Raw genomic sequence first — 12319 nt, forward strand, 5'->3', positions numbered from 1 at the left:
TTTAATATGTTGATGTCAAAAATGAAAAAAAAAATCTGAAAAAATTATTTTGATTTATTTTTAAGTGAGAAACACTTCTGAAAATCACCATATACTCTAAACACACACTAATTAGCAGCTTTTATGACACTCTGTAACATGATCCTAACTACTGCATGAAATTAAAGAAATGCAGACGTTAGCTGAGTTTGGATGATGGGTTAGTAGATTTTGGATTGAAGGTTTTTGATGACCTACTTGAAACTTGATCAAACAAGAACATTCTTTATTTCTCTGCACTTCATATGATGCATTGGAAAATTGGTTTCAAATGGAGACCTGAGGGCAGTGTAAACTCTGCTTTTGACTAGTAGAACTGACAGAAAACCAATCAAATTGCTAGTAACCTGATGCATGTATCCCTCAACAAAATTTTAAAGCGAAAAGGGTTGTAAGATTTGGTTTAAATATGTTGATTCCCTGTGTGTTATAATTTTTAGTGCAAATTTTAATTTTAATTTAAATAGAAGGTTGGATAGTTTTTTTTGGTGTGTTTTTTTTATAAATAAATGTACCTGGTCGATGGAGGATATCGACTTCATTTCTTTGTGAAAGCCTTGAAGGATATCCATTACTGGAAACAGAAAAATCTTGAAAAAGAAAATAAGACTGTATTTTGATTTAGTTTCTAGGATGACACATTTATTTTTTTGGTTTTACGAAAGGGATTTGTAATTTGTAAAACGACATGCAATCCAAAGAATCATATTTTGTCCATAGACTCCATACAAATGCTCTGCAATGACATAGACATGACAGATGATAAAGCCATAAAGGAGTTCCTTGTTGAAAAAAATAAAAAATAAAAAATAAAATAAGCAGGAATAGTAGTAGTAAAATGGACAAAACTATTCACTCGATCCTCACAATTTCCAAATTATATATATATATATATATTTCCTATATTTTAATTAGTTCAGAACCTAACACCTTAATTAATTTCACATTTTTTTCTAAATAGAATGAATAAAAAAATTAGAGTAAATAAAAGAATTGTTAGGTCATTTTAGCATTTTGTTCTCTCAACTGTTTAGATTATGTTTGAAATTTTCCATCCAAAATGCAATTGAAATGAAATTGATGGTATTTATGTAGTTTTAGACATAATATATGTTTTGGATCAAATTTTGGATTGTCAAGTTATTTTATTTTATTTTTTTAATGAAGAATTAAAATATTGTTTTAACTTTTATATATATTGGGTTTAGATCGGATTATTAGGTTAACTATCTTTTTTTGTTTTTAAATTTGATTACATGTCTATTTTTATTAGATTGTGTTTTTATTTGATTTGATCGGATGAATTAATTAATTAATTAATTTAATTTTAAATTCAAAATAAATTATTTCATGGCTCAAATATATAGATCAACAACAACTATAATTATTTTCAAATGTTTATTTTAAATGGTTATAATACAAACATTTACATTTTAAAATTATTAAAAAATGTTTCGAAAATCAAATGCAAAACGTATTTTTGTAAAAGCATATAGGCGATGTTGAAATGAAGTCGATTTATCTACACTTGGATCCTACTAAACTAGGAGTAGAAAAATAGGAAAAAATGAATTATTTTTGGAATAAAAAACAGTAAATTAATCGAGGAAGGTTAAGAGTCCCTAAAGAGAGCATTTGGTTATCTCGGAGACCTGTTGATTGCTGTTAAGAAAAATATAAGGAATAAGTTATAATTAAACTTAATTACAAAAACCCAAATTCCTTTGCCCAACCCAGCAAAGGCCCAAAATATCTCTCTCTTTCTCTCTCGACACTGCTTCAATTTCTCTCTCCAAAACCTCCACAATTTCTCTCTCTCCTAAAAAATCCCAAATGCACAACCCTAGCACTCCTCACTCTCCTCCTTCGATACCTTAGCACCCCTGTCGCCGGAAACCTAACCGGCACTTACCGCCGGCACATATCCGGCGAGAATTATTCGTTTGACGTCCTTCTCTATTCGATTCGATTCGAATTCTCCATTTCAATTGGCTCCCCTGTTCTTCCTTTTCAAATTTCAGGTTGTTTCCGTGATCAATTACCACCACCACCTCCACAAAGAAGAAGTAGAGCGACACAAGTAACCGCCTATGGCTCCGGGGCGTAAAAAGGGAGCGAATAATAAGAAAGTTCAGTTGCGTTTGGGTGATCTTGTGCTTGCTAAAGTCAAGGGGTACCCTTCTTGGCCTGCGAAGGTTATTTCCCCCTAATTTTAAATTCAATTTTTATGTCTTAAAAACTTTTTTGTAGTTTGATTTCTAATTCTACCACCTGCAATTACAGACCTTATTGTTTATCTTAAGAATTTGGTTAATTTTTTCTTCCAATTTTGATTTTTTTGGGGTTGGTTTTAGGGGTTTTAGTGATGGGCTCTGAAGATTAGTGGGTTCAGCTCATTTGTTATGTGAATCAATGTGGTTTTCGTGGTGGGTTTTATTTGTATTCTAGCCATTTTAAGTTGTAAATTATTACAATTTAAATATGGGTTTAAATTGTGTAGTTGGTTTTATTTTTTGTTTCTTTACTGATTTTAGTTTAACTTGATTTGGTGTCTGTTGAGCGCTTTAGTTTCTCTGCTTGTATTAGTGTTCTAGTACTTTACAACGTATATCATTCCCTGGTATTTTGATTAATTTGGAGGGCATGAATGCTGGGTTTAATTGATTCATGGATTGGTATAATTTGCGTGCATTTGATTAGATGATGATTGTGTAATGATTGTTTCTGTAATTTTTGTGGTTTTTGGTAACAGAAAGATGTTGGTATTATCTGGGTGAAGACGTCTTCCTCCAACGATTGTAATTTATTTTGTTGAGCCTTTGAGAGTTTGTCATTTTGGTTAGTGCTTGAGCTAGATTTCATGGGTGTTTGTATTTCAGATTAGTCGGCCTGAAGATTGGAAACGAGCCCCTGATGCTAAGAAAGTTTTTGTCTATTTCTTTGGAACTCAAGAAATGTAAGTTTTTCTTTATGAATTCCTTATTAACAAATTTTACATGTTTGTTCATACATGGAGAAGGGTTGAGAATGTGGTTATCCTAGTGAGTAGACTGTGCAATAGTTGGGGCTTTTATGTTTCATATCTGTATTATTTTGAGATAAGTAGATTACAACTTGTGCTCTATTTCTCAGAAATATGGAGTTGACAGTTATCTTCCTCTTCAACCATTTTGATGTGGTTTGTAAATGATAGTTGAGGTCTTTGAAAATGAGATTTTGGGACTGAATGTTGTTGCTACGAGTACACAACCTGGGAAATTTTAAGTACAATTAAGAAATTCTTAGTCGAGTGCTATTTTGGAGTTTGATTGAGCATACAGACCATGTTAGCTTGTCTTTATCCTGTCATTCTAATTTAGTAAAAATTAGCTATCGAGAAATGAAGGAAAGGAGTTGAACATTTACTAGGTTTTAGGATGGGATAACAAAAAAAATTTGCTAGTTTATTTGCTGCTGCACTTGACTTGATTGAGCATTTGAGAATTGATTGTGTTCATGGATTAAGTTGGTTGCCCCTTTTAGAGCTTATTTCTTCCCTTTGCTTGCTTGTTCTCTTGCAGTGCTTTTGTTGCCCCTTCTGATATTCAGATATTCACAAATGAAGTAAAGAATAAACTGTCGGCTCGGTGCCAGAGTAAGAAAGATAAGTTCTTTTCCCAAGCCGTGAAGGAAATCTGTGCAGCTTTTGAAGAGTTGCAGAAGGGAAAGTCAAGTGGATTGGGAGATACTACTGATAGATCAGCACCAGGATCTGAGGCTCCATCTGTTGACTCAATGGAAGAGGATGAGGCAGAGGAGGACTTACATGAGGACATGGGTAAAGTTGGACAAAGTGGAGAAGTGTGGAATTTAAGACGTGAATATAGTTCTAAGTTAGAGCGTTGCTCCAGTAGACGAGATGAAGCATGCTCTGAAGATATGAAGCCTTCCGTATCAGGTGACGCAGATGACAGTTCATCCCCAGGTATATCTTCTGAAAAGAAGGTTAAAATTTTTGATAGTGCACAACCACAGGAAGTATTATCTGCTTCCAGTTCGGATAATGTTTGCTGTGTAAAAGTTGAAGCCTCATGTAATGGAAATCTGGATCTTAATTGCATTAAGAACCTGGGTACTGGTGAGGGGGCGTGGACAAATCCCCATGAGTCAAAGACAGTGTTTTCTGGGGCTGAGAGAAAATTGGAATGTAACTCCTGGGAACAAGTTACAGGTGGAGAAAAAGGCAAGCTTGCTAGTGGCAGTATGAAGGATTCCCCCCCAGGCCCTCCTAAATCAGAATTAGAAGCCAACGGTGGTAGAAAAGTAAAAGAACTATCAAAAGCCAAGAAGGGTACTATGGTGTCTGATGAAAAATATGAAAATAAGGTTTTTCAAAAGAAAAGGCGTGCCCACCCTGATTGTGGAAAATCTGAGCTTGAAGCAACTGAAAATGCAAATCCTGCTAAGAAATCAAAGCGTGTAGATGTGGCAGATGATATTACAAAGGGACCTTTTTCAGAAAACATGAGTGTTTCACCAAGCTCAAATGTTGTTGATGACCAAGCAGCCAAACGGTCCATGGCACATGGAAAAAGGGAGATCCTTCTGGGATTAAGAGCCCGAAGCGACAAAGCTAAAACAGATGCTTTTGCCCAAACTAGTAAAGTTAAATCTAATCTTTCTTCTCACTCAGGTAAGGTCAAATCTGGTACATCTGCCAAGATGAGTAAAGTTGATAATGATGCATCTGCCCAAACAGTTAAAGTCAAAAGTGATGCTTCTGCACAATGGGGTAACACTAATACTGATGTATCTGTTCAAATGAGTAAAGTCAAACTTGATTCGACTGCGGAAATTGGCAAAGCTAAACCTGATGTTCCTGATCCAACAAGTAAAGCTAAATCTGATGTTTCAAATGATGAAGCTGTGCTGCCTGTATTAAAACGTCGTAGACGGGCAATGGAGGCGATGTGTGACGCTGCTGCCCTCAATTCTAATGACAGAATGGAGAAAAATGCTCTCGAGCTAAAGAGTGATATGGTTTCTATTAATGCGAGAGTTTCCATTACCCAACAGCCCAAAAGGCGAAGAGCTGTTTGCCTTTATGACAATGATGATGAAGATGAGGAACCCAAAACTCCTGTTCATGGAGGGGCTGCCAAAAATGGCAGAGAACCTGTATCTGTTTCTGATGCTTCCAAGAGAACTAATGCACGAATTGAAAGTTCTGTTAATCAACAACAACGAAACTCTATTAATGCTCAGACAAGTATCAAGGATTCTACTGGTTTAGAGAATATCCATTCCAAGGAATCATCTTCTCTGTTACAGAACAATCCTTGTTCGCCCAGCTATCCAAAAACTGTGAAGAGGAATGATACACATATCTCTCCAAGTCCTGGCAAATCAGAGCCTGAGCAGTTACTGTCAAAGGAGGCAAAACCAATCACAACTACCCCTAAGAGGTCTCCTCATTTGCTTTCTGCCACCAAATTAATTGTGGAACAGCATAAAGCTATCAACCCTGTGGTTAAAGTTTCCACTCCTGGCACTCAAAAAAAGGCCCAGGCTGGACCTGGCAAGGTTTCAGGTCCTGTTTTGGATGGTTCTAACGCTTCTCAAAATCATGCGCCAAGTCAAAAAAGTAGAGCAGCTTTTTCTGGGGAAAGGCCAAAAAGTACTCCTAAAGCAACTTCACAAATGAGTAACCTGACTGTTCCAATGGGTGCTTCATCAGAGTATGATTCGTTTCCTGTGTGAAATTTATCTGTTTTTTCTATAAACGTTTTTAATTCAGCTTTATAGAAATCACATTTTCTTTCCTAATTACAGACTGGAAGTTGGTATGGATGACAGACCCAGCTTTTTGGTAGATTCTAAGACTCCAGATTCTGTTACATCTATGAAACATCTCATTGCTGCTGCTCAAGAAAAAAGGAGACAGGCTCACTTGCAATCCTTTCCTCTTGGAAACCCTGCCTTTATAGCTCTCAACAACGCTCAGGGAAGGAGCCCCAGCTCCTCGCCAAGCCAACTTCTTTTGTCTGGTACTAGCAATGCTGCACAGGCAGATATGCAGGGCTTTTATCATCGCACAGATTTAGTTTCTCCATCTACACATGGTCACCAATCAGCATCACATGACCAAGTGGATGGTGAAGAAATCGAGGAGCGGAGAGTTAGTTCTGGACACAGGGCTGCTGGAGGTTCACTGAGTGGTGGTACTGAGGCTGCTGTGGCCCGTGATGCTTTTGAAGGGATGATAGAGACTTTATCAAGGACGAAAGAAAGTATTGGACGTGCAAACTGCCTTGCCATTGATTGTGCCAAGTATGGCATTGCAAATGAGGTGGGCTTGCTATCCTTTTATTGTGTTATTTTCTGAATTGGCTCTTAGAAAAGGAAGAGCTGTGATGAGTTGCATGTCTCTTGTTCTTAGTTATCTTTTCCTTGAAATTCTTTTGTTCTTTGTTATCCTTTCCTTGAAATGTTAGTTCCATTGTGTTTACTTATAGTTTTATTCTACCTGATTGTTACATTTCAAACCTGCCTATGTTGTGTTTTCCTTGCTGAGGATTGTGTGGCTTGAAAAAATAATGGAAGAGGGCTGCTTCATTTTAAATTTTCTTTGAGCAAAAAGACTGTAGATAAGTTCACTTCCCATTGTATATGGGATCCTTATGGTTGGGATACATTCATCCATTATGGTATTCTTTAAGTTGCGATCAGGGTTCTTGGATTCCCTTTCTATACATTGAGTGCAAACACACACTTTATTCATTTTTCATAGTGTTGCATGATGGATCTTCCATTTACTCATTTTCTGAACCTCATCTTTTTTTTCTTTGTTCTTTTTTCTATGATGATTTTCCTAGGCTCATGATATTATCATTTTCTTGCCGAAGTATAATTGAATCAGTTATGGAAATGGTTCTGTGATTTGGTGCTGAACATGTTAATATGGTCTTGCAGGTTGTGGAGCTTTTAATCCGAAAATTGGAAAGTGAGCCCAGTTTCCACCGCAAAGTGGACATATTTTTTCTTGTGGACTCCATCACCCAGTGTTCACATAATCAAAAAGGTTGCTTCCTCCTGCTCAACTTGGATTCTATCAATCTTGCTCTTTTAACTCATATATATATATTAGAGGAGCGAAGAATGTGTTCATTCCATATCCACAATCATCAATAATGATGGTTGCCATAGTTATGTTTCTGATTTTGTTTTCCTTTATTCAGGTATTGCTGGAGCTTCATATGTCCCTGCAGTGCAAGCAGCATTACCACGCCTTCTTGGCGCTGCTGCTCCAGCAGGAGCTAGTGCTCGGGAAAATCGTCGTCAATGTTTAAAGGTTATTTTCTTTTTATGTTACCATAGAGAGCCTCTTCTTTTTCATCAGAATAAATCTTGATCTATTGCTGTTTCCAGGTCTTAAGATTGTGGCTTGAGAGAAAAATCTTGCCTGAATCTGTTTTGAGGCGCTATATGGATGATATTGGAGGTTCAAATGATGATACCTCTTCTGGATTTTCCCTCAGACGTCCATCCCGAGCTGAACGAGCTATAGATGATCCAATCAGGGAAATGGAAGGCATGCTTGTTGATGAATATGGAAGGTGTGTTTTCTTAGTTATTCGTGCTGTTCTTTTTCAATAATATTTTGGTGGCATATTTCTTGTCTCTTGAAGAACATTGGCATGGTCCTACAGACTGTTATGGAAATTTGATGCGTATATGGTCCATGACATGTTTATGTTAAAGAATTAGGATTTGAATAGAGTTGGAACATACTATCTGAATCAACCTTTTTGTTGGAAAATGTAACATGCCCAAATGCATGTGAATGTTAGCACAGTTCTTGCCTAGGGAATTGAACTGCATTCCAGATAGTTGATCTGCAGTGTGCCATCACTTAATGATTAAAAAAAAAAAAAACAAATGAGCCATAACACTTTTTTGTATTTCTGCTTTACTTTCTTTCTAAAAGAAAGTGCTGTATTTATAGAATGGCCGTTAAGCATTTGCACAAAAGGTGGGGTATGAAATACCATAATGAGTACTATTGGAGATTGGAAGGATGTGTTTCCCCTTGTGCTGAAGGCATTATTAGGTAGTCTTCCCTTAGAGGTGATACGGGTTATTGGAATATTCGTCATCTATCCTTATGTTTCAAGGGTTATGCTTTGCTTTCATGCTTTAGAGCCATTTACAATCACCAGTTGTGGATTTGATACGTCCACGTCTGCTTGTCCCTATTAATATCATTTATGAAAATTGTAAATTTAACCATAAATCGGCATTATTTCGTGTAGCTTCACAAAAGGAGAAGATCAAGTTTGATTGCCAGAAGGTATAAATGAACCACATGCATGAAATTGACTGAACTTGTAACTTTTCAGTAAAAAATTAAAGTTGATACTCTTCGAAGAACTTAAATAGTCCTGGAGAATGAGGTAATGTAGCAAATGCTAGGGTGGTGGATGTCATTGTTAGAACCTACTGCGTGGAAGTGCAGAAGACAATAATACTATAGGTAGTTTTGTATGATTTTGAATGTGCACCTCTTGTTTTTAGTTTTGCTAGCTAACTCAATTATTATGTTATGCAACCATTTGTTATTATCATTGCAAAATTTGTTTAAAGCCTCGTGTTTCTATATGGCTTGCCATATCACATGCATTTCTTTTGTCAATAGAATTTTTTTTAGATGAAATATGAAGTTGATCAATGCAGTAATTTCTTTAAAATTTTACTGTTGTATTGACTTTAAGATCCATATTGGTTTTCTTGGCTTTGGCACCAGTAATGCTACATTTCAGTTGCCTGGCCTTTTATCTTCTCATGTGTTCGAGGATGATGATGAGGACTTCCCTAGTAGCCCATTTAAGGAAGGTGATGGTGCGTTGGGCATGACAGGATCAAACCATGCTTTAGGAGATTTAGAAATATGTACTGCTACTCCAAGTGACAGGCGGCATTGCATCTTAGAGGATGTGGATGTGGAACTTGAAATGGAAGATGTGTCTGGACACCAAAAGGATGAAAGACCTTCATCCACAGGTGGATCTTTTGAAATGGAACCACAGCAGCATTGCTCAGATGGGCCAGAACCTGCATTAAATGATTCTGCTGAGTTGCTGCCTCAACCAGATGATTCTCCACCACCGCCTCCTGATTCTCCTCCTCCACCTCCGCCTTTGCCTTCCTCTCCACCGCCACCGCCACCGCCACCCCCCCCTCTCCCCGCCACCGCCACCTCTACCACCCCCACCCTCAACATCTCCATCACCTCCACCTCCACCGCCGCTTCCACCTCCACCTCCACCTCTTCCATCGCAACCACCACCTCCTCTTCCTCCTGTGCCAACCATGGTACTGCAACCACCTGTACCAACTCAACCTTTGTTGCCAGCCAAACCAATACAACCATCTCATTCATCCGTACAGTCCTCCCCTCAGTTGGCATATCAACAATCTGTACCTCATGAATACTGCACTACACCCAATGTATGTATTTTGGTTGTCTAGTTACTTTTGTGAATGTGTTAGTTTGTTTAACCATGACCTGAATTCTCTGTTTGCAGAGTAATCAAATTGTCCAAATGGCTGGCAGTACTCCTCATGGGAATCACATGTTTTTAAATCCTCAAGCTCCTCAACAAAATCCACATTTTCAGCCAGTTAATGCACCTTTTCCACAAAGACCACTGCATCCAAACCTGGCACAAACTTCAACTGGTCATTTCTCATATACAAAGCCTCTAATTCAGCAGCATCCTCAGCATCCTTATCCCCGTCCATACCCTATGCTAACACATCCTGATGGACGGCCACGATTTGCTACTGATGAACAGTGGAGGATGCCTTCAAGCGAATATGCAGATGGTCAGCATGGTGCATGGATGAGTGGTAGAAATCCATCACATGCAGGGCCTTCTTTTGGCCAGGAAGGTACATGCAATCGTGTCCCTGTAATTAGAACACTTATTTTTACCTGAATTTCCTTTTGCTACTTGTGCGCGTACATATGTATTGCTAAGGCCTTGATCTTTCTTCAAAACGAAAAAACTATTTAACCAGTCAGGAAGGTTATCGATTCAAATCTTTTTTGTACAGAACTGTCTGCATGATAAATGTGTGCTACTATCTGGATGGGATTGATATTATTTTTTTATGTTAATTGTGGATGCTGAACCACATTAATGTTAATGACATGACATGGCATTTCAATTTAAAATGTAGTCTGACTGCTTGAAACTTATATCTGTGAGAGGCCAACTGAATGATTGAACTGTTTCTCTCTCGTTGAAATTCATTATTTTATTGTTAAAGTATGATACCTCCTAATGAAATGAACTTGTATCATTATTTACTATTAAAGTTATTGATCTCATGGTTATTTATTCATAGTCATATGGAATGCTATATCAAGTTTGCAGATGCTTAAAAAAAAAAACAAAGAGAAAGAAAGAAAGAACTGGAGACAGGCAGATGCTTGCTTTCCATCATTTCTCATGTGTGCTACTTGTCTATGCTGCTTACCATATTAGTTTTTCCTTTGATGAAACCTTTTTCAGCATGATGCTTGTACAAGTGTTTAAGTTATATTTTTCTAGGATTTGTGGCCTGAACAGAAAACATTGTCAGAACTAAACTTGATTGATTACATATTATTAAATTTTTTAACTCTGTTGGTAAGTTTTGTCCTCGCTTTAATTTTTTTTACAATCAGTGCCTTGCATTGCAAAGATGCAAAATGCTTTTTCTAGTGTCTAGGTTGTGCTTGTTATATGAAGGTAAACTTGTCTGGCATGCTAATGTGCAACCATTGCAACTGAACCTCTGAACTTGTTTATTCTCATTTGGCATGTTTATAAATGGGAGTTTAGGAAAGTTTGTTTTATATCCTGCATTTTCTTTATGATGTGCTTTTTCTGTGATGCACAGGCTAATAGATCATAAAACATTTTCCCTGGCAGGTTACTTTCGGCCACCGCCTCCAAATAATATGGGATTTCAGGTTGCTCCCACCAATAGTTTACCTGCTGGAGCTCCCATTCCAGGTGAATTTGCTTTGTGAAAAATTGTCTCATTTTGCTCACAAGTGACGTTCGTACTATAGGAGTAAATGACCTCAAAAATTACAATTGAACAATCGATTTCTATGATTATATTATTTTAGGTCATGGTGTTTCACAGATGTTGCCATGTAGACCAGACATGCCTTCCCTTAACTGCTGGAGGCCAGCTCAATAACAAGTCTGAGGGCTTCTTGAGTTTTTGAGTAAGTTTATGTTCCTTCTCATTTGTGTTTTTGGCTAAATTTCTAAAATAAGTGTTTCTGGTACTCTTAAAATTACATTCCAATTTTCTTTCAAGAACAGGTCTTCTAAGATTTTAAGCCTTTATCTTTGCCACTTTTTTAGTGTGCTAACTGAACTGAAGTGGCATCACACGTTAGTGAAACATCCCTGTCACTTTTGGTGTGATTATTGAAGGGTTTAAAATTCATGTTTTTCCAATTACTTCTCTTCAAACTGGCAGTCAATTGTTTTTGATTGCCCATTTAGTGCAAATTTCTTGTGCAATGGCACCGCTAGGGAGTACAATATATAATGGATAGCTTAGTGAAGCTTATTACAAGTCAGTCTCTTTCTGATGGTGGATATATCTGTGTTTGTTCACTTTTCCAGCGCTGTGATCCTGAAAGGAGGAAGTACACTTGCATTATAATATGCCGCAAGGAAGGTTCCATTTTGGACTTAAAACTACCACTTGAAGGCAGTGCTTGAACCTTGTGGAGACTCTTGGCAGGGCTGTGTATATTGTAATTTTTCCTGACAAATGTATCCCGGGAACATTTGCTTCCGAGTGTAGGACCATGTTTCTGACTTGGTTAGTACATCTGTTTCTTAACTCTTGTAATTACGTTAGGATATAAAGAGAAATTTTTTAAGCCACAAGTTTGACCAATGGTAAATTTATTGATCCTTTTAATGCGTAACTTTTTTGTCTTGTTTTGCTTCACTATATCTTATTTGTTTTCTGTAAGTTGTTTTTTTTTTTAAAGTACAGTAAATGCATGCACTATCATTTCCTTCTCCCATCCTGGGGGCATGCATGATCTGATCAGAGATCGGGATGCATGACTACATGCCCTTTGGTGCATTGTGTAGCTCATAAAGCCTTTTTTTTTTTAAGTTAATTTTGGTTTATTATTGACACATGGCCTTGTGCTTGGGAGAAGGATAGACTTAAGTAGGACAATTCAGAAGTCTATTTGGTTTCCAAGGCAGCTCAG

General features: G+C 37.2%; 1 protein-coding gene across 1 annotated transcript; it reads left to right on the forward strand.

Moving 5' to 3' along the window:
- Positions 1-1764: 1764 nt before the first annotated feature.
- Positions 1765-12028, forward strand: HUA2 (Tudor/PWWP/MBT domain-containing protein). The gene is given in 13 exon segments (XM_011023744.1): positions 1765-2234; positions 2919-2995; positions 3600-5756; positions 5851-6367; positions 6991-7099; positions 7257-7369; positions 7447-7634; positions 8822-9256; positions 9258-9525; positions 9603-9969; positions 10998-11081; positions 11201-11302; positions 11712-12028. Coding segments are annotated over 12 exon segments (4494 nt in total). The 5' UTR covers positions 1765-2129; the 3' UTR covers positions 11275-11302; positions 11712-12028.
- The last annotated feature ends 291 nt before the right edge of the window (positions 12029-12319 follow it).

Source organism: Populus euphratica, unplaced genomic scaffold, assembly GCF_000495115.2.
Source record: "Populus euphratica unplaced genomic scaffold, PopEup_1.0 scaffold12.1, whole genome shotgun sequence".
Taxonomy (NCBI): Eukaryota; Viridiplantae; Streptophyta; class Magnoliopsida; order Malpighiales; family Salicaceae; genus Populus; species Populus euphratica.